At 40.7% G+C, this 23,715-nt stretch overlaps 1 protein-coding gene and 1 long non-coding RNA gene across 5 annotated transcripts in view; one reads left to right on the forward strand and one right to left on the reverse strand.

Annotated features, from left to right (window-relative positions):
* LOC121928626 (phosphatidylinositol 3-kinase regulatory subunit gamma) overlaps positions 1-23,715 on the reverse strand; it is a 345,443-nt gene that overhangs the window by 41,868 nt on the left and 279,860 nt on the right. For 2 of the 4 annotated variants that reach the window (XM_042463573.1, XM_042463574.1), the window contains exon 1: positions 6,670-7,563. The exons of 1 other annotated variant lie outside the window; for it this stretch is intronic. In XM_042463573.1, coding sequence (XP_042319507.1) covers positions 6,670-6,775 — 106 coding nt within the window. In that variant the 5' untranslated portion in view covers positions 6,776-7,563. Of the gene's footprint in view, positions 1-6,669; positions 7,564-11,974; positions 11,999-23,715 lie in introns of those variants that run through there. One more of the 4 variants, XM_042463575.1, reaches the window with a different exon arrangement.
* LOC121928627 overlaps positions 8,274-23,715 on the forward strand; it is a 39,294-nt gene continuing 23,852 nt past the window's right edge. Inside the window, exon 1 of the long non-coding RNA XR_006103534.1 lies at positions 8,274-8,523. This is a non-coding gene — a long non-coding RNA (uncharacterized LOC121928627). The remainder of the gene's footprint in view (positions 8,524-23,715) is intronic.

Below are 23,715 nucleotides of genomic sequence, written 5' to 3' on the forward strand. Positions count from 1 at the left end.
ATGGAACTGCTGGGGATCGCCATAGGACATCTAAGCAAATCCTATTAGCTGGATACCTCATTGTTACTATTTGCATTGCTCCTGGGACCACAGGCTAAAATGGTGAAGATCACTGTGCTTCAAGCCTGCAGATAACTGCTTTTTGAAGTTTTCTGGACATTTTTATTTCAAGTATATCGTGGCTCCAAAAGGTATGAGGTGAACAGAGTTAGGCACCATGGTGACAAAACTAGGAAAGAAGCAGAACTAGGAAAGAAGAGCTGCGCCAGTTGACTACTAAGAATCCACCTCTAGATGGACAACTGCATTATAAAGGAAACTGCATTATCTTTTAGTGGTCTTGGTTTGATGCATCCTCCATCAACAAACCAGAGATTGTAATGGGACTTTTTGGTACCTTGCAGCTCTAGACATATAGCAAGTATTCATTTTAAGAACCCACTCCTCAGCTTCTCCCACATGAGACACATGTCAGGCAGAACTTGCTTTTGCTTCTAGCCTAGCAGGAGACACTTAGGGATACGGTAATTTAGAGTAGATAAAGCTTTTCTTAAACTGAAATACAGAAAGTATAAAAACTACAAACAAGACAACAAAATTCTACATTTATTTTTTATATTACTAGACATTTTGTCAGGTATGGCTTCCTAGTTTGTGTCCATCTAATTTTCACATTTTGAGTTAAGGTTTCCTACACAAAAGAGTTTTTGATGTCAGAAAATTATTACACCCCAAAGCAGGCTTTACACAGCAAAACATATTGGGGTCCCCCCCGAACTATGTATGACAGTCATGAACACAAGTTCAAGAAAATACTGATAAGTTCTATAATTCATTGGACAGTCAAAAAGCAACTGTTGCTAAGTTGACACCCTTTAGTAGGATCCATTCCAATGTCTAGTTCAATATAATACAATTGATTTACACGTAATTTGTTATACAGCAATTCAAGTTAAAAAGCATTTTATCTTTAACTTCCACTGGGAGTCTAAGGCTTATAGGGCATACAGTTTTAGTGCAGAAGCATATTTTAAACATCTTACATTAACTATCTTTCCCAGATTCTGAATTCTGTTTTCTACTATAGAATAAGGGATTAAGTGAATTTATCTGACTTAGCAACTTGGGCCAGGGTGCAGTAAAGAATTTGTCACTATATGTTTCAGTACAGCTTTACAAGCCCTGGATGTTGTGTAGGAAGACATTCAGTCTAAATTAGCTTTGACTGACTGATTCACTGCTTTTAATTGTGAGGCAAAATCAAATTTTAAAAGAAAAAGAACTCCACAAGCCACCGTGACAATTTTTTAAACCAATATAAACACGGATGGTATCCATCCATTTAATAAGCCTATTTGAGTTTCTGTAAATCCAGCCACATTCTCAACTTAGAAAAAAATTATTTTAGTTAATAATTGAAAAATGCAAACGTATTGTGAAATAAGATGCTTCTATCTGTAAACAAACAAAATAGAATTAGTTTCTACTGCATCTTTACAGAGAGTTTAAACAAACAAACAAACAAAAAATACAGCCAGCCCTCCATATCCATGGATTTTTTAATCCACGGATTCAACCACCACAGCTTCAAAATATTTTTAAAAAATTTAAAAAGCAAATCTTGATTTTACCATTCTATATAAGGGACACCATTTTACTATGTCACTGTACTTAATGGGATTTGAGCATCCATGGATTTTGGTATCCATGAATGGCCTTGGAACCAAAACCCTGTAGATACCAAAGGCTCACTGTAATTAGTACAAGAAATCTGCTTATAAGCTTACACTATTGCTCAAAGTTAGACTTACTACAAAGGCTATACAAGTTGTGTATCCCTTTATCCAGAATTCTGATATACTCCAAAATTGTCCACATGTATGGCTGCAGGAGCTGGACAGAGCAGTAGAGGACTGGGGGGCCTGGAGATGTATCATCCATAGGGTCGCCATGGGTCAAGAGTGACACGAAGGCAGTTAACAACAACAAATGGCTGAGACAGTGACATCTTTGCTTTCTGATGGTTCGGTGTACACAAATTTCATTTCAGGCACAAAATAAATTAAACTATTACGTATGAAATTACCTTCAGGATAGGTTTATAAAGTGTATACAAAACATAAATGAATTTTATGTTTACACTTGGATCCCATCTCCAAAGTATCTCATTATATATATGCAAAAAATCCAAAAAAACATTTCAGATAAGGGAGACGCAGCCTGCATAACTAAAGCAACACAACCTGTTACATAACGTTTTGATTGGGAAGGTTAGAACACCATCTTCTTCAATAGAACTGCTGAAAATTCTGTCCATTATTAAATTCTGTCTATACAGCTTGTCAAGTGTTGTAAAGTTAGGATAAACATTATATAAAAACTGTGAATAGACTCTGCTGTTTATACATTCTCATATATACCAGGTAATACATCGCTAAGGTTCCTAACTACAAGCTATTGGATAGTCCACAAATGTACTTCACAGCCACTGGAGAAGATGCACCAAACTAATTTAACAGCCACAAACCACATCAACAGCGCATTGTGCCAGTAATCTTTTATTAAATGCTACCAAAATAAGATGAAATGTTCTTGACAATTTCATTGTCTTCTGTCTCTCATACATAAAGGATGTAACTCAGTGTCTGAAGGGGAAAGACTGAAGGTCAGTCGCAGACTACATGCTCTCCGCATTAAAAGGCTCCAGGTTCAATCCTTGCATTTCCAGGTTTGGCTAGGAAAGATCTCAGCTTGAAACCCTGAAGCCAGTCAGAATGGGCAGGATGACCAATGCACAGATTCTGTATAAAACAGTTGTCTTTGTTTCTAAGTGCCTTCCCAAAACTAATTTCATACAGGACGTTTACAAAGAAATTATGCCATATATTCCTATGAATATAGTAGTGTAGAGGAAGGGCCTCTTCATTTTGCAATTTGTTGTATTTGGCCTTTTATAATGTTATATACACTGCCCTGGTATCGCTTGTGAATGCACGGTGGCTTATAAATTTGAAGAATAAATACTGGGTTATCAGCCATGATGGCTATATATTACCTCCAGAATTAGAGGCAGTGTGCCTCTGAACACCAGTTGCTAGGGAACATGATCAGGAGAGTACTAGTGCACTCCTGTTATGCCTGTGGGCTTCCCATAGGCATCTGGCTGGCCTCTGTGTGAACAGAATAGTGGACTAAATAAGGATTTGGTCTGCACCAGCAGCGATCTTGCTATGTTCTTAGGGTATAAGAACTCATTGGTAAGGTTCTTAAAGACAATTTTCAGTCATTATCGAACTGAGCACTACTGGGGTAAAAATTATCTTCCAGTTCTCTCATTTAGATTTATTGCAACACACTAATTATGCATATTTAATAGTTTAAATATTGGCTAGGTGTCTGAGTTTAAACTAGCATACTAAGGACATCATTCAATTTCTTTATAGCCTAACCATCATTATTTTCATAACCACATACATCACTGGGGAATGAGTGAATTTCTTGCTTCTTTGATATTGTAAGGTATTTCAATAACTAAAGATTAGGAACTTACACCTGTGAACTGCATCACAAAACTATAGAGCACTCTGTTTGCAGCACTCCAGTGGTCAATCTTAATCTATTTATTTTAGCAGCTCATTGTGAGTAGGAGATGGTATTCATATATATAGATTAACTCCCTGGGATATACAAGTATAGTCAGCCCATCATATCCACAAATTCTGCCTCCATGCATTCAACTATCCACAGCTTGAGTTGTTGTTGTTTTTTTAAATTTCCAACAAACAAAACTTGATTTTGCCATTTTATATACGGGACAGTATTTTACTACAGCATTATATATAATGAGACTTAAGCATCATGGATTTTCCTTCACCTTTAATGAACTTGCCTGTACTAATTTACAAAGTCTATTAAAAAACTTAGGTTACACTTGGCAAGCCATTTTCTTGTGTGTGCACGCCTTCAAGTTGCCTGTAAACATATGGCAACCCCATGAATTTCATAGATTTTCTTAGGCAAGAAAAATTCAAAGGTGGTTTTGCCAGTTTCTTCCTCTGAAACATCGCCTGCAGCACCTGGTGTTCATTAGTGGTCTCCCATCCAACTACTAACCAGGCCTGACTCCGTATAACTTCCAAGATCAGAGAGATCTAGTGTCTTTAGGATATTTAAGCTACCCATCTTCTCCAATACCTTTCAAATACTGAATATAATGTTTCTGGTTTGTTCAGATTGTCTGCAAAGTCTTACACAAATCACTCTGGTGTTGAACTTTTCAGAGGGAAGCATGGAACAAAACATTTTGTAACCTTGTAAATACTCCATGACATAAAGTCCATGGAACAAGCAGGTTTTAAGAGTGCCCCATAATGGATGTTACAGTCTTGTAAATACCATCAAACAATCTTCAATTCGTTTAAAATAAAATAAAAGAAAAAAAAATCTGGAAAACAAGCATTAACAATAGAAATGCTAATAAAAGCAGTGTATTAGCATTCTATTTTATAAAAGTTAAATGACTTTTATCCACAGATTCAACTATCCATTGCTTAAAAATATAATTTTAAAATTCCAAAATGCAAACCTCGATTTTGCCATTTTATATAAGGGACAAGGGTGGGGTATAAATAAATAAGCATCATTATTATTATTATTATTATTATTGTACTATGCCAATATATTTAATGGGATTTGAGCATCCATGGATTTTGGTACCCGGGGGTCCTGGGACAAATCCCCAGCAGATACCAAGAGCCCAATGTACAAATTAGGAAAGTCATGTCAACAGATCCAGGTAGATTTCAAAGTACAGTACCAGTATCCACACATTAACAACTCTGTGTTCATCTGAATATCCCCAGGATCACTAAGCAAAGATGAAATCTGCAGAGAATGTCAGCTTGGTCCATTTTTTTTTTACAATAGAGCAAGTTCCCAGTCCTCCTCCTCCTCACAGTTGTGGAGAGAGAAAAACTAACTGTCCCACAAAAGCATCAAAAAATCTCAATGAGGCTGAGTAGAGCTCTATTGCTTTGTCCGTTCTCTTCTTCTTCTTCTTCTTCCTAGTACTACTACTTGCCACAGCCCCTAGTAATACATATAGAATTTTGCATAGCTGTGCATTCCCCAAATGAAGGCTTTTTGAGGATTTCTAATGTTTAAGACTGGGAATGGCTTGCTGCTAGCCTAGTTCTAAAACATTAGAAATCCTTGAAAAGCCTTCATTTGGGGAATGCACAGCTATGCAAAGCAGAACCATGAAGGTCTGCTGCATCTGAATAATTCATTTTAAGTACAGAACTTTGTTCTTCTTCTTGGGCGCATGAAGAGCATACAGCCCTGATCGTATTTCACTCTTCTTCCCATTAAGACTGCAGATATAAAAGCAATTTTTTTCTGATGAATTCATTTGCTTTGTTGGCCTGTTAAGATATATTTGCAGTTTGTTTGAGCTATTATGCATCAGCTTATTAAAATGAGGTACTGGTATCCAAGAGATGAACATTTAACCAGAAGCAAAGATGATTTATCAGCTAGAAGGAAGCAAAAATCTCAATGGTTATAGCAAGTGCGTTTCAGCCTAACTTGGAATACAATGGGCCCTTGATATCCACTGGGATAGGCTTCCAGCCCCCCCCCCCCCCCGGATACTGAAACCTATGGATGCTCAAGTCTCATTAAATGTAATGCCATAGTAAAACGGTTTCCCCTATATTAAATGGCAAAATCAAGGTTTGCTTTTTTGGAATGTATACATTGATATATATATATATATATATTCAAGCTGTGGATGCTTGAATCCATGGATCTGGAGAGAGCTGACTGTAGTTGGGCTACCATATTTTACACTGCGAATGATCCTTAACCATCCAAGAGATTCAAGATGATAGGCAATTAAGTTACTGACACATAGGAGACACTGAAAAACTGGGCATTCCTGCATTAGAGAGTTTTATAAATTGTACTGACTTCAACGGTCATCAAATGCAGCTTTGTAGCCTAACAGGGAGTAGGATGGCAGTCTTCAAGTACCCAGAAAACTAGTCTAAAAAGAAGCACCAAATAGTTTATGGCATGCATCAAAGAGACAGGGCTGAACTTCAGAGAAAGGCTTAAAAAGCTGAAGTACTGTACAAGAAACTTTGGCCCCAAGCAGACAGTCCAAAATAAAGCTGCTTTGGGCCACTTTGGAGGTATGCTGTTTAAATGATGCATGTGTCCTAAGAGTCTGGAAACTGCACCCAAGTTGTGCTCCAGTCCTTAGGGCTGGATTGTGGCTTTGGCATGGCTTCTGGACTCTTAAGACATGTGCATCATTTAAATAGCACACCTCCAAAGTGGCCCAAAGCAGCTTTATTTTGGCCTGTCTGTATGGGGCCTTTGTCAGGATGTCTGAGTAACACTGACTTCGATAGGCATCCAGCAAGATTAGTAAGCTTTTGCTGGCTGGAGGTTTAAGAGAAGAACGGTCTGGCTAAAGTGTAAAAGAAGTAACAGCGCTGCATCTGGAAGAGGATGATCTCAGATTTACTTTTGCTGCTTTGATTCGACTGAAATGGCTTAAAGGGCCTTCGGTCATAAGGGGGTGGCCCTGGAGACCCCAAGGCAAAGCATCCATAGGATTTCCTTGGCAAGTTTCTTCAGGGCTGCCAGTGTGTCCTGCCTTACCTGGAGGGTCCATCTCGATATAAAAGATCAACTCGGTGGAGTAGGGCATCATCACCTCCCTCCAGTCCGTGTCATCGCGGTCCATGTCCCACACCGTGTTGTACATGGCCACAAACGAGGCAGGCTGGCAGGCAGGCAGGCAGACGGATGGGCGGTCGCCGGGGTGGCCTTCTCTTCTTAGTCCTTCCTTCCTTCCTTCGAAAAGTCCAGCGTCCGTAGAGAGTACCCAAAGCGATATATAGGTTAAAGCGAGGTGTGTATGATGTGAATGGAAGGGGAGAAACTTTCTCCAGAAGAGAGAGCCCCAGCCAGGAAAGCCACTCACTCCCCTGGGCTCAGGTTGGAGTTCCTTGCTCAGGTTTGGCTTTTTAAATAAAAGCCGTCTTCCTTCCTTTGTGGAAACAGGAATCAAGGGCTGAGAGAGATTTCCTTCCTTCCTGGAAATGGGAGCAAAGGGGCGAAGCAAAGGCGGCTCGTCCCAAACCCAAAGGAGGTGGAGGAAGGGAAGGTCTTTCTTTCCCGAGTGAGGATGGAGAGGAGGAGCGGCGAAGGGGCCAGAGGCAGGGGGACAAAAAGAAGGAAAGGGATGAAGCGCGTGTCTCTGGAGGGCTTTCTTCTCAGGAGGGTCTCTCTCTCCTGTTTGGGTGAGAAAAGTTTTAGGCTCGATCGAGGGAACTCTCTGGAGAGGCTGGATGGATGGCTGGCTCCCCTTGCAAGAAAACGCGGCCACAAAAGCAGCAGCAGCAGCAGCCTTCTCCCTTCCTCGGAGGGCAGCCTCTGGCCCTGCTATCCCCTCAGAGCAGCCCCAGCCGCCGGTCCAACGACGCTCCTCCTTCTCCCTCCAGCAGCGGCTCCCGACCCTCCTCCGCTCCGCTTCATTTTTAAAGAGGCTCTGAGGGCCCCAACCGTCGCCAACCGCCTCTTGGCCTGGAAGCTCCGCCCACTTTGGGAGGGCGGGGCCAGGAGGGGGAAAGGGGCGGGGCATACCGGAGACAGAGTCAGTCAGTGAGGCTCCGCCCCCTTCTGTTAACCCTTTCCTGGCGCGTGGCTTCCCAGGAAGAGAAGGATTTTACCTGGCTTGGTGGTCCTCCTTTTCCAGGATGTGTCCTACGTTTCCACCTTTTCCTGTCCTCCTCTGTTTTGAGCATGTGCTCAGAAGTATGGATTTACATTGCTCTTATGAGTGTGCTGAGGTTTTGAGTTGACTGTCTGTTTATTTTTTTTACGGGTATTTTATTAGGGTGTTGCAATGAGTATTTTATCATGCAAGATGTATTTTATACTGTTTTTTAATCGTGTATTGTAAGCCGCCTCGATCCTGAAGGAGAGGCGGGGTACAAAATAATAAAATTTATTATTATTATTATTATTAGATTTTTTTGTGGTTTTTCCGGGCCATGCGGCACATGTTCCGGAAGAGTTTATTCCTGGTTATTATTGTTTTGTTGTTAAATTTTGCAATGCCCCTCCCTTGTTTCTGGAGCGTCCTCTATTTTGCAAGAGGACACTTGCGTGGTCATCCTACTAGGAGAAAGGAAAGGGGGGGGACTGGGTACCCTTTTGAGACATCCTTGCATTTTGGTCTCAAGAGGAGGGAAGGAATAGTTGTGGGATACCTCCAGCCGGAGATGCCCAGCTTGCCCCCTTTTCTGTGCCATGATGGGGATGGATGCAGGAGCTTTTTTCCCTGCCCAGAAGTAAACCTGGCAGCCTCCTCAGAGCATGCAGAGAGACCGAAAAGACTGGGGTCCTTCTTTTCCTCATCCCTTCCTCCCAAACAGCACCCAGAAGATGCTGCAAAAGAAAGTCTGTGCACTTGCTTGCTGACATGCCTCAGTCTTAAGGCATAGGAAAGTAAGTGGCTTCCTCTCTTTTGACCACATACTTCCCTAGGTTTTTGGGGTTGGGGATGCTTGTGTGTGTTGGGACTGTGGTTGTTTGTGTGAAGGGTGCAGCTCCGGTGTGCAGAAGGGGATAGAGGCTGCTCCTGGATCTGTGCCCAGTGTAGAAAAGGGACACATATACTCTTGATCTGAGGGACATCGTACACCTATACATTTAAACAGGTATCTGCAAAGCCATAGCTTGCAGAGCAACCAGCTCCCAGAACATTCCCACCAGTGGCTCTTTGCAGGGTCATGCTAAATTCCGTGTGGTGTGGAAACTCCAGCCAGGTCCTTCAAGTGATTTCTGGAGAGCTCTATGTACGCATTAGAGTTGTGGGATGTGAAATATCAGGTTGAGTATTAGAGAGAGACAGAAGTAGCCAATAAATGAGAGAAAGCTAAATTTGTTCCTGGTCTTAGTGCCCTACAACAGTCCCGATTAATCCCACTGCATGAACGGAACTGATGTTTGGAAGGGAGAAGGACACCCCCTCTATCTATCTATCTATCTATCTATCTATCTATCTATCTATCTATCTATCTATCATCTATCTAGTGTGTGTGTATAGACATATATATATATATACACATACATATATACATACATACACATATACACACACATGGTATTTGGATGGGAGAAAACACAAAAACACACACATGTATATCTATCTATCCAAAGATATTGTGTGTGTATATGCGCATGCACACATACATACGCACATGATATTTGGAAGGGAGGAAGGCAAAACATACATATATCTCTCTAAAGGTATAGTGTGTGTGTGTGTGTATACACACATACATATGCACATGATATTTGGAAGGGAGAAAGGCAAACACACCCACACTATCTATCTATCTATCTATCTATCTATCTATCTATCTATCTAAACAGTATCTTTAGTATAAACTATAACGTTAGTGCATATGGAATATGGGATGCCAGGGTTTTATTTTTTTGGTATTGTGGCAAACTGTGTGTCAATTCCAGTTTCCCTGTGTCCTCCACATGGCAAATCAATTTTGTCCATCCTAACAATGATGGTCGTAGGTATACTTTTCTTACACTCATTATAGTAATTTATTCCAGAGTTATCCTGTTAAAGTCAATGGCCTGAATCCTATTGTTATACTCAGCTAGCGTAAATCCACTGAATGAGAGGGATTTATGTAAGTGTTGACTCACCATTAAACCATTGATTTAATGGGTCTGCTCTAGTTGGGACTACGAATAGGATTCAGGCCAGTGTGATGATAAATGTGGAGATTACACCAACAAGAGTGACTTCTGGGGAAGCATTGTGTTATTCTCTGTGCATATAATGTGGTGTATGACTGATCTTGGATCACTGTTTAGAAGTTTGTGTCAATGCATCTCCTTCAGAACTATGTTGTCTCAGGAGTAAAATCTCATGCAGGGGAGGGAGGTTATTTTGTAGTGGGTCTTCAAGTCATTTCTGACTAATGGTGATGCTAAGGTGGGGTTTTACTTATTAATAAATAACTATAACTATAGCAACCATATGCTCTTGTATATGGCAGATTATGTGAGACGGTGTGTTTGTCTCAGTGTGCTGTGTATTGTCAAAAGCAATGTGTATAGTTTGTTGGCAAGATGCTTTAGAGTTTAAAAGTTACAGCCAATGACTTCCCAAAATATAAATAACATGGCTTCTTTTTTTGGGTGTATGGTGTGACTTGTCAGGATAGGATCTGGCTTTATAAGTGAAATTTGAAAAAAACAAACAAACAATCCTGGTTCTATTGCCTTTTATCCCAACACTGATATTAAGCTGGTAGGTTGCAGAGGTCTTCTTGCAGACCCTTCCCTAAACATTCGAAATCTAGCATGTACATGTTGGAGGACGGCTCACAGCGATAGTTTATTCTGTAAATGGCACAAATTTGCATTACAGCAAATAGCATTATTCTGCAAATGCTCTCAAATTAATATTCAGAAAGTCTAGTAGATGTTATCAGCTTTTGTATATTATAGATCAACAACAACCACAGTACCTTTATTTTAGACAACAGGCCATTAGGCCCATATATTATATTTTGAAAGTCCATTTAGACCGCTAAGCCCCAGTTTTAAGGATCATTCACTGCTCAGGTGTGTGGTCATTCACAGTAATATTTTTTTGGCTAATACTCAAGCAATGCAGGTATGCATGTACACAGACACACACACACACACACCCTGTACATGCCATCACATCTAATAAATTCACACTTGTCTATTTTTTGCTACATGTTCTTGTGATGTATGTATTGTGCTGTGACTTCATAGCTCCTTCCATACTGAAGCTTTTAGTATGCAACGTCATTGCCTCATCCAAGACATTTTAAGGGAGGGAGGTACAGACGTCAACAGTGTACATTTGCTGGCATTCCCATGTTTCTCCAGTATTATCACTTTTTCTGGAAAGAAAAAAAAAACATTTGGTAGAATAGCTGCATGTTGTCTTTTGAGCGCTAGTAGTAGTGCCCTCTATTTTGACGCACCCCACATTACAGGCTTAACTTCTGTGGTCACTGTATAATATTGTCCATGGTTTCTAATTACAAATAATGTAGGACTGAGTGCCTCACTCATTAATTTACTAGTTCCACCATCATTTATGTGGAGGTTGTGCTTGGACCTTCCTAGGGTCCCTTAGTGAGCACTTGGCTTAGTTTTGCAGGTATGATAATGGAGAAGTAGGGTGTATCCACACTGCAAAAATAAAGCAATACCCACATCACTTTAACTGGTATGAATCTGGCTGCATCCAGACTGCAGAAATAATCCAGTTTCATACTGCTTTAACTGCCATGGTTCAATGCTTTTGGATTCTGGGAACTGTAGTTTTGTGAGCTATTTAGACTTCTCTGTCAGAGAGAGAGTTCAGGTGCCACAGCAAACTACAATTCCCAGAGTTCCATAGCATCAGACGTGGCAGTTAAAGTGGTGTAGACCTGGGTTATTTCTGCAGTGCGGATGCAGCCCCTCTCCCACAGAATCCTGGGATTTGTAGTTTGGCGAGGCCTCCAGGGCTATCTGGGCGTCAAACTCACCAAACTACAAACCTCAGGACTCCACAGGACGACAGTTAAACAAGTGGTGTCAAAAAACTACTTCATTTTTGCAGTGTGGAAGAGCCAGTTGAGTAGCTAACAGCTCCTTCTCAGGACCAGCTTGTTGCTGCTACCTTTCAACGTTTTAACCCATTTTTGAGAGGAGGGGAAGGAAGGTCGTGTGGGGAGGAAAAAAAGTTTATTTCTAGGCTAGAAACAGTGGCGAGTGGGTGGTGAAGCTGGAGGTGAAACAGACAACGGTTTTGCGGGGTGTATTTCTGAACTTTTGAAGGCTGAAACTGTGGCCATAGTTTGACTATGAGAGAGAAAGATGGGGCACGTCTGGCTACGCGTTCCACCTTTCCTCGCCTTCTTTTCAGGGAAGACGCTGCTTATTCCACCTCTGGCTCGAGGCCAGAGAGAACGACAGTTGGGCGCGAGGGAACTGGGGTGGGGGAGGGGCCGGCGGATTAGTTAGCCCAGTTTGTGAGAGCCGCTTTGCTCGCCTTTTGTCTGAGAGGGAAGCACCGGGCTCCAGGATTGGCTGAGAGGCTTCCAACCGTACGGCCAATAGGAACGCGAGAAAGCCGGCCGGCCGGGCGATGATTGGCTGGGAGCCTCAGTTACTAAGCGGGACAAAGAAAGGAGGGAGAAGGGACGGTTGGGGACGGGGAGCGCGGGGAGAGGGAAAAAAAAAAAGGGGGGGGGGGAGGCAGAGTGAGGGGCTAGAGCTCCCTGTGTCTTTTCTTCCCTCATCTTTTCTTTTCTCAACATGTCCAACAAAAATCACAAGTAATAACACTACCAAACGCCAGCCATGAATTCTCCTGTAGATGTTTCACCGTCTACCCGTCCCATACAGTGTGTTGTGTGCTTTCGAGTCGTTTCTGACTTACGTTGACTCTTATCATGGGGTTTTCTTGGTAAATTTCCTCAGAGGGAGGCTTGCCATTGCCATCCTCTAAAGCTGAGAGAGTGTGACTTGGGTTTACATGGTCCAGTTGGGATTCGAAACCCTGGCTTCCACAGAGTCCTCCTAACGCTCAAACCACCGCAATGGCTCCTTTGTGAATTTTAATACTGTGGTTGGGGTTTTTTTTTTTTTTTGGTTGGGTTTTTCGGGCGATGTGGCCATGCTCTAGGAGAGTTTATTCCTGACATTTCACCTGCATCTGTGGCTGCCATATGCTCTTCTAGAACATGGCCACATCACCCGAAAAACCCACAAAAAACTATGGATGCTGGCCACGAAAGCCTTCAACTTCACTGTGGTTGTTGTGGGCCTTCAAGTCGTTTCCGACTCATGGCAACCCTAATGCTTTTATATACATGGGGTTTCTTCAGAGGGAGGTTTGCCATTGCCATCCTCTGAGGCTGAGAGAGTGTGACCTGCCCAGGGTCACCAAGTGGGTTTCATGGCTGAGCTGGAATTCGAACCCTGGTCTTCAGAGTCACAGTCCAACACTCAAGTTACTACACCACTGATGAGACAAAGCACAGCTTTTATGGGGGCCACAATTTCAAAGTAGAGGGAGCTGCTTATCCATTGCTCCTTCCTCACTCCCTGCCTCCTTGTTTCCAGCTGTTTTGAGAGGTGAAGGGGATGTGTATCTTAGCCCTTCAACAAATAACTTGAGGTTGTTCATATTATATATATATACTGTATACACACACACACACACACACACACACACACACAATCGGCCCTTCTTATTCACCGATTTTTTATCCATGGACTCAAGCAGCCACGACTTGAAAATAATCCAAAAAAGTATCAATTCCAAATAGCAAACCTTGATTTTCCATTTTATATAAGGGACACCATTTTGCTCTGCCATTTTATTTAATAGGGCTTGAGCATCCACATATTTTGTTACCTATGGGGGATTTTGGAACCAAGCCCCAGCGGATAACAAGGGCCCGCTTTGTGTATGTGTGTGTGCACGCACGCGTGTGTGTGTATACAGTCAGCCCTTCTTACACACAGATTTCTTATACACGGATTCAAGCATACACGGTTTGAAAATGTTCCAAAAAGGTATAAATTTCAAATATCAAACCTTGATTTTCCATTTTTTAATAAGGGACACCATTTTGCAATGTCATTATATTTAATGGGACTTGAGCATACATGGATTTTGTTATCCATGGATTCTGGAACCAAGTCCCAGTGGAAAACAAGAGCCCACTGTGTGCGTGTGTGTATATACTCGTCCCTCCACATTCACTGAGGTTAGGGGCACAAGACCTTTGTGAATATGGAAAAATTGCAAATAACAAAATCATTATGTTTTTACTTGAGAGGACACCTCTCTGGGAATCTCTAGATCCTCCAGTGCAACTCTGTGGTCAACATCTGCCAGACACTGACCATAGAATAGAGCTGGAGGAGCTACAAATGCTCCTACACAAGTGGAGTGTTTTCTCTAGGAATTTCTAGGTCCCTCTGGGCGACTTTTGGTTAAAGTTGACCATAGAGTTGCGCTGGAGGACCCAGATATCCCTAAAGAGATATTAATAAAATCCATGAATAATCAAATCTGCAAAAGTCAAAGCCGTAAATGTGGAAGGACAAATATATTATATATATAAGTAATCTCAGATCTAGTCAGATGCATTGAATGTCCTATATAGCAGCCATAGCCCACTCTCAGAAAATGTGCTCAAACCCAAATGCTCCTTTAAGCGTTTTGAAAGAACTGGCACTGTTAAGAAATCAAGGGTTTGAGAAATAAATGGACACTGAAGTAATAAAAAAATGGAGATAACACTCCAAAAATGATTATCAAATTCTAAAGAGGGGGAAACCTTAAATACCTGATTTGAAGGTTTAGGTAGTCCCACAATCGTTAAAATGACCTTAATCATGTTTGTGAAGAAAGAGTCCAAAGTGGTTTGCTATTGCCTTACTCTGAAATATAGACTAACAGCACCTGGTATTCATTAGCAGTCTCCCATTCAAGTACTGGTACTAGCCAAGCCTGTCTCTGCTTAGCTTCCAGGATCAGATGGGATCTGGTGCCTTCAGTGTATTTAGTTTACTTAGAAGTGAATCTCGGTGATTTTAGTGAAACTTTGGACTTTATCACATGGGGAAAATCGGGGGTGTAACCAGCGATTAACCCGTGAAAACCACGCAATCACGATTAAAGATTTCCGCACACATCATGCTTAAGAAGCCATTATCCCAGAAGTAACAAGGCAATAACCAGCAACAAATCATTCACGGGATTTCCCTGTGAATGATTTGTTGCTGTTTATTGCCAGTTTATTCCCGGGATAATGGCACTTTAATGTCGGCATTGTGTAAAAATCTTAATCGCGATTGCACAATTTTCATGGGTTTATCGCTGGTTAACCCCCCGATTTTCCCCATGTGATAAAGTCATTTGTTAATGTAGAATTTGCTTTCAGAGAAGTATACTTAGGACAATTTGCAGCTTGATGCAGCATGTTATCACTTCCACAATACTTGTTGCAGCTCAACGAACATCAAAAGTAATGCATGTGATGCAGTAGTCAGGATGCATTCAGAAACTGCTAGATTCTACTGCTGTGTTATTTCAATTAAATTTTTGACACTGCTCTTATCCACAGCATTAGATGAACCAAAACAAAGCTCAGTCTTGGAAAGAAAAGAAACAGATCTTTAAATAAAGAAAACAAGAGTTTTCTTGAAATTTCCAACCGATATGATAGTCACAGGATTGTACAGACACATTTACTGGGCTATTGATGGTATCTGATACCGAATGCTGAGGAGAATAGAAGGCAGTTTAGGATGTTAGGATTATAAATCTCAAGATGCACATTCAAAAGATTCATCCAAAATTCATATAGGAATGGTTCTACACCAATGCATTGCATGGAGACATACAATATACTTATAGTTTTTTTTTTAAACCCACATATTCTTTTCTCCAACTTGCACAGTTTTGTTGAATGCTCTTCTCTGCTGCAAAATAAACATTCATGATGTAACCTTTCCTCTGTGATGTCTGTGCACATCTTGAGACAGAGAACTTAATTAAGACATGTTGTAAAATGTAGCATCGGGAAGCAGCTCAGAGAGACAGATTTGCTTCTTTAAACAGGTGTAGTTTATTGCTCCAAAATCCAAGCAACTGATAATTTTGCCATCTAGACCTTTTGTTAGACATATATGCATTCAGATAATACAAAAACCATGCCAGTCAACCAGCCTCGTTGCTAACTGAGTTGATGTGGGGTTTTGGTAAATGCTGCAAGTGGATAAAAATTGTATCAAATAATTAGAAGCCCACATTCACTTTGCAGAAGTATGGCAATAGAGAATTTGAAGTTTACTGCTGCTGCTTGAATAATAATATCTATAGCAAGTAATTGAAAGAAATCTGCTGCTACAGTAACCAGACTCCTTCAGGGAGAGAGAGAGCTGCATAAAAGCACAGAGCTTTCATTCAAGTAATTCACTCTAGATAAATTAATTTTATATCCCTATTCACTCTCTGATTAATCCGGGATAGGCAGATAGGCTTCCTTTTTTTATACTTTAAATAAAAACTCTTAGAAACTGCTTCGGTATGTTTTTATTCAGCATCCTCTGACAGAAACACTGAATCCCCAAAGATGTTCAAGAGACATTGATTAACATTGATTAGATTAGATACCACTTCTAACACATGAACACTGACAATCAGCATGTATGTGTAAAACTGTCATATAGCATCCTTAATGCCTCTGTATGATCTGCTTTATTGGGATGGAGGAATAGCTCACTTTATACCACCCTTCTAAGTCATTAGAATAAATTGTGAAACTAGCCTAGTCTGCCTTTACTGAATCAGGATGGTTAAATGCAGGCAAATAGTTTAATTTCTTTTGCCTTATTCTGATTTGGATACTGGTTACAGGGCAGAAAGCCGGTCTACAAGATCCCCCACCCCTCCAATTACTTAATTTGGAATGAAAATGTAAGCCAGGCATCTTTTCCCCAATCTTTTCGTTTTGGTGTGCGCTTATGTTATTTTAACTTGGTACACAGCAACTATATTAGGCTTGTGAAATCACAGGAGACCTCATAGCATTCCTAATTTCGGTCCAGAATTGTTTGTTGGTTAAAAGGATTTATTAACATCTTTTCTGTACCACCAGGGCATCCAAAGCAATGTACAATAAAAATATTAAAACATGATTGAAAAATAGATTAAGGGCTATTATAAATTCAAAGTCCAGACAGAATAGTACAATTATGACGGCCTGCTGGAAGTGCAACAAGGATGAAGCTAGCCTGACTTCCCTCATGAGGGAAATCCCTTATCAAAGTGGCTCAGACTATAAAAGGGGTTTGATACTATTTGGGAGATTTATCTTGTTTTGATTTTAGGATTTTTTTTAAAAACTGCTTTTCTTAATGTTTTTAATTATAGATGTAACTATCACAAATGTTATTTTAGTGAACAGCAGCTTTATATATGTTTTATCAATAAAGATAAACTTCAGATCCTGCAGGTGAATTCTATGTGTTTTCATGATTCATCTGTGCAAGACTCATGGTCTGAATTTTGTTCTGATGCCATTTCTTAGTTTGGTTCTGTGTCATATAGATCGATTCTGTCAAGAGCTGGATCTGTGACTGGGAAATGTCACTGCTTCTATATTTAATTATATTTTTAATTTAAACAGCTCTGCTCAGATCTTGCAAAGTGCCACAACTAACTAAGGTTCCCAGAATCCCATAGCAATGAGACATGGCAGTTCAAGTGGTGTAAAATCAGATTATTTCTGTCATATGGATACAGCCAAGGAAGCCACAGCCAGAGTTTGCAAGATCTGAGTAGAGTTGTTGATGGTCACGGTTCTTGGAGGTGTCTGATTCATTGGGCTACCATAACTCAAAACCAAAACTTCAAAGCAATTAAAAACAATAAGAAGTAGACCAGATTTTGCTATTAAAATCAGCTTCTTTCCTTTTAATCTAAAATATAATTAAATATAGAAGCAGTGACATTTCCCAGTCAGAAGGCTTCAAACAATGGTTTGAAGTATTGTCCTTTTCACTGAGTCATTGGAGGTTCTCTGCTGTAAAAACATCACAGTGTTCCCCTGCAGTATCCCCAGACACCTCCATTGCATTTAAATCAGGTCATTCTTGCTATATTCATATTTCTCTCCATTTGTTAAGCAGAAAGAACTGTTGCCTATATTACTAACAACAGCTGCACTGGTTACAATTTGGTTACACAGATATCTACTCAAAGTAAGCCCCATTGAGTTCAATAGGATTCACCTCCTTATTAGAAAGTAAAGAATTACAGCCATAGTATCGATTGCTGATCTGGGTAATTCCATTTGTTTTGGACCTCAGCTCCCAGAAGCCCCAGCCAGCATGATTAAGTGATTATGGGAATTGTAGGACAAAGAGTTTGGAAGGTCAAAGCTTTCCTTGTCTTGGTTGGTTAGTTTGAATAATTCCAGGAGATAAAGGATCCTTTTAAATTATATATATAACTCATTACATGGAAAGGCTGTTATGTTTTCCTATTATAAGTCTTCAGTTAAGATAACAAGAAAGTTTTATATGCATTCAAATTACAACTAAAGGAAGAATTGTATGATCCACGGACTTTCTTGTAACTGAAATATTTCCCAAGCTTTTACAATATGCAACATGCCAATCCATATAAATGCATCCCAGCTAACTTTGTGTAATGTTTTAATACCTTGCTTTAAAAGATTTATTCTGTGGGTATTATACACTGTCCAAATAACGTCTCATGTAGTTATACCTGTTGTGTATTACCTCAGAAGCCCTGATGTGCCAAGAATAATGAATAAATACTTATAATAAACAAGTAAAAGAAATGCCGTTTTTCATCTTAGCTCAAGCAGTGGCTTGTTGTTACGTGATCCATGATTGTTGGCCTTTTATAATCAAGATAATGATATGATGATGATCCTAAAAGACTTGAAACCCACACAACTCTGCCTGCTCCCTGATGCAACAAAGGTTCTCATTGTCAGGTGCTATCAACTCTTTTTCATTTCCTTGCATCTGACAATTTGTACTTTGAGGCAGGATTAAATATTAAAGACTTGAGTGTTTTCATGTGTTTTGGAAAAAGCTAAGAGAACTTCCAGCACAATATGCTGAACATAGGAAAGCCATTTGAGCCAATCTGCTGGGTTTCTTCTTGGCAATGTGCTGAAAACTTGCTAACTAGCGACCTGATTTAGGCTCAAGCATGCTCCTGAGTCTGTGTGCATGTGGTGAATTAATCCTTCCCTGGAGCAGAGATTTGAAAGCTACATTTAAGAGGAATGACTATAATGACATACTGAAGCCATCCATAACTAAGCAATGGTAGAATGATGCTCTGGGATTCAGAACATCATCCTACTACTGTTCAGTTATGGATGCTCAGTTATGCATGGCTTTAGCAAAACATTATATCAATTCTTCGGCAAAATAACATTCCAGGTTCTGCTTTGAAGATAACTATTCACATAACACTGGTGGAAGAACATCAGGAGAGATCTTATATCAAAACCAAATTATTTGACTGTGGATAGAGGAAGGTCTGTGTTGTAAGAGAGGAGTGCACAGAAGGACAGGAATCCTCTTATCTCTAGATCAGGCTCTCTAGGGCAAATTACAGCCTGGTCTGCAAATTGGGTTGCTTCAGTGGGCTGTGGCCTCTGCAACTTGGGCGGGTTACAGACCACTGCTTTGCGGTGGTCTGCCACCACCGCCGCTTGCTCTGTGCGGGAGCCGCAGCAGCCACACCGCACGGCTCCCACACGGACCGAAAAAGAAGCTCCAAAATGGAGCTTCTTTAAGCGGCGCCTCTACGACGTCGCGAGGCGCCAGGGGCGGACTCGCAACATCATAGACGCTGCGACACGTGCGGACGCACAGCGTCCGATACGTAAATATGGCGGCGGCCATGTGGAACGGCCGCCGCCATATTGTATGTACAGAATATGTACTAGGGTTAGGGGGGTGCGGAAGCACCGCCCCTTCCTAACCCTAGTACGTATTCATTACGTACTAAATGGCGGTGTGTAACCCACTTAGAAATAGGTGGGAAACTGAGAAAGCCATCATCCATGACTACATCTGTGAATATGCCCTGCATCCTGCTTATTGAACTCATAGCTATGTAGGCCCAAATTAACACCTGAGAGCTAAGAGTGAAATTAATTATCCCCATCGAGTAAATTGTTGAACCCCTTGGAGAGGACAGATAGAATAGCTCGTTCTCTTTCATTCATATAGCATTTTGAATACTTAAAAAAAAATATCTCTTGGTGATATTGTTTGTTACCAAGCATGACATTTCTCACTTGTGAAAAGTCTTTTTGCCAGGCACAGGAATCTGAAGCAAATGAGAGATACAAGGTACAATTCATCTCTTTAAAGAAGTACACAAAAATGCTTCTCTCTGTTTATGTGTGTGTGTGTGTGTAATTTGCAGTTTTCTAACATGTAATGTTGCCAACACATAGCCAGCCATACGCAGAGTGAATTGCCACAGCCTTTTCCTTTCCTTACTCCAGCCACTGCCTGTCACACTTCCTGCTGTCTGAAAAACTTCTGCACAAGCTGCCTCACATTCACCCTGATACTGCAGGAAAAAAATAGATGTAACAAAACTCTAACTTTGACCCAAGCAGGCAAACAATTGTACACACCAGAAGGGAAAGCAAAACTCCCTCAGGACCTGACCAACTGATCTGATCTCAGATAAATTTCCTTCCTGTGTACAAATATGGCTATCAGACCCTGAATGTGAAAAGTAAACCTGTCTATAAAACATCCTCAGTGGAAAAATTTCAAAGCAACATAGCAGCTATCCACTTCTTCCATTATTATATTTCTGTTTGCAGTGCAGGCATTGGAAAAAAAGGTTTGCGGAGAGGGACACTAGAAATTTATTTGCAGGGTAAGGTGGATAGAAGCAGAGTGAATTTTGGAGGGAACAAGCTGTGTCTTCAAGTCTGAGCTATTAAGGAAAGGCACAGAAAGCTCAGAGGGGTCCTAATTCAAGAGCTGCATTTTCTGGTATAGCTCCCCAGTGGTGCTATCAGTGGCAAGTAGTTAATACTTGGGCAATAGTTTTTCACCTTTGTCACAACATTTCAACCAAACCAACCCTCCAAATATTGACCAGGTTTCAGAGGAATTCTATTTTACATCCCTCATTTCCTCTTGCAGATTCAAATATAGATGGTATTACAACTTATTCACTCTGATCTGAGCTTCATATGAAGTGTTACCATGTCCTGTTAGCCATTCAGCAGAGACAGAACTGCATTTACACAATGAAGTATTCATATCTTTTGTGATTGCTGATAGTATAATAAAACCAGAAGTTGAACAAAAAGAAAAATAATCTTAGTCGAAACAGATGCTAATTTTGCAGACTTATGCATGCCTTTTCAAAAGTATGCATGTGAGTTCAGGGGAATGTACTCCCTGGTAGGAATGCAACGTAAGTGCTTTAAAGGCTATTCAGTTAGTGTAGTAGTGGGGAGGGAAATTGAGGTCATAGGACAAGTGCTTGATGACCTATGCCAGTTTTGTTTCTCTAGGATCCTTTAATTTGTTAGAGTGAACACTTTTTGTAGTTGAACTGTCTACGGTAATTGGATAGGAGGAAAACAATCTGGTCCAAATTAGACACACACCACTCCTTTGAATCAGAGTGGAAAAAAATGTGCCCTGCACACTCAAGCTTGCCTGCTGCCCTTGGGTGCAGTGGAGGAAACTGGCACATCACCAGCACTGAAAGAAGATTCAGTTACTAGTCCAGTCAGTTTCTCTATGTGGAAGAGGTGCATGCATATAAACTGAAAAAAATATCCATGGTCTGAGTCAAAACATTTATGAAATTAGCCACTTGTTTGGGGAACTTAATTATGAGATCTTCAAAAGACCAGGATGGATTTTCACAGTAACATATATTTCTTTCTTGAAATTCCAAGGTCATATTTGTAGTCCTTGGAAGAATGGGCCCATAGGACCAAAAGTGACTAAGTACAGCTCTTCCCTTGCCATACCCATATGTGCTCCATCCATACCTCATCTCGTGTTCCCAGTTGTAACCAATTATGTCGTCTCTCATCCCTGATTGTACTTGCAAAGTCCCTGACTCTCAGCATGTGCCTCTGATTAACTCATTTAACAGTGAAGAGATAGTTGCTCAGCTATTTTTCTCATTTCTCTCCAACAAAAGGACCATGGTAGGCAGAAACTGCTGCAGAAGTGAAAAAGAGTATGATGGCAGCATAATTTTGGTACAAAGAGTAGAAAAATCTCACTTCACTGTTGTCCTCTGCTTCCATAAGGGTCAACCTGCCACCTCATCTTTGTAGGACAGTTGTTGCCTGTGTCACCCCTCCTCCCCATTCACATCATTTTAGGAAATCTGCTTCAGAATACTGCTGTTGTAGAAAACAAATGTCCATCTTCCATAAAATTAATTTTTAACTTCTAACTTCTTCAAGATTCTTTCCCCAACATGTGCCTCACAACATGTGCAGAGAAGTATAGTGACTTATATTGCTTAATTTCATTGATCATAGAAAGAAAGTCCTTATTGTGACCCTCATTTGAAGGTAGGCTGTCCCTCTTTGCATTTCATTTAAGGATGAGGAGCCAGTTTTAGGGCCCAGGGTTTGGAAACTCCCACACCATCTTTCAACTAGGACAAAACAGACACTTGTGTATAACACTTTATTTGGATACCATAATTGCGAAGTCATCTGTGGGATGGATCACACCTATTGGATGTGGCTATAGGCAATATTCACTATGTAGCTATGGTTTCCATACTCACTCCCATACATTCAGTGAAAATGAACAAGATTTTCTAGGATCCAAAGGGAGATCGTCAGCCTGAAGTCTTTTCTGCCTGGACCAGGAATGCTGTTGAGGCAGTTCAATTCTCCCTAAAGGTGTGGGAACAGGAGAGTGCTATTTAGATCTCCTTGACAGTTCTGTAATTTTGTTGTCATTTTCACCAGCGAGAAAGGTGTATGACTACGATCCAAGGCCTGTGGGGTGGGGAGGATATGTGTAAAGCAGAGAAAAGGAAGGAAAGGCCTGGAGGGCATGAAAAATTTAAAAGGGCCACATTATTTCTTAATAAGTTGAACTAAAAATTCAGAGGCAGACACCACAAACAAATCTTTGTTGGGGGTATCATTTTCCTCCCGATAGCACACAGGCAATTTGTGCCTTCGAAATGACCCATTTTACCATAATGCATGGTTGCTTGGCTACATACATTCGCTCTCCTTGTACATTTTCTCAGATGGAAACATGGTTATGTTTGCTTGCAAGATGCAGCTTTTTCCTGGCTTCCCTTTCCTAAGGGACACAGACAGGACAAGAGCAACCTCTTAGCATCGGGTGAAAAATGTAGCTGCTGTATGAAGTTTTATTTCTTTTATTCAGAAGACAAGACATGAAAACCTGACCCCATCTTAACTGGTAAGCCCCTGCTGAGAAATGGAGAAGGAGAAAGAATACAGCTAAAACTTAGTATTAGGTATTGCTTATTGAAGCTTAAGTCTGGAACATGTAAGCCAATAGAAAAGTGGTTCTGAGCAAGTACAAAATATTTTTTCTTTACCAGTGATCTACTATGATCACCTCCAGTCATATGGGAAAGCACATCAGGATCAGATGGCAGTCTGACTCACAGGCAGACTTAAGATTCAGCATCTTTCATTTTAAAATGTAATCACTATCTTAAACAAACCATATTGCAGATGGGAACCTTTGCATATTTCTGTTCAGTTGTCATTCAAATGAAAAATTCTACATTTTGCTTCATTACAACATAAAACTCATTGCAGCTGTATACTATATTTTTGCTTTTTCTTGGGTGGGCACAATCAGAGTTTCACTGAAATGCACAGACCTAGGTCTGCTTTTTTGATCACATGAGGGGTTTATTTCTTCTGCCACTGAATAACCAACATATTTGGATTCAGGGCATCCAGACTGCGGTACTGCCTCTGCACAGGCATGAACCGTAAGCTTTTCATTTTAGAAACTGGCCACTATCCAGCATGGACTGGAGTGCCTCATTTAAATCAAGGAGATGCAGTC

The sequence above is a fragment of the Sceloporus undulatus genome, chromosome 4, assembly GCF_019175285.1.
Source record: "Sceloporus undulatus isolate JIND9_A2432 ecotype Alabama chromosome 4, SceUnd_v1.1, whole genome shotgun sequence".
NCBI lineage: Eukaryota > Metazoa > Chordata > Lepidosauria > Squamata > Phrynosomatidae > Sceloporus > Sceloporus undulatus.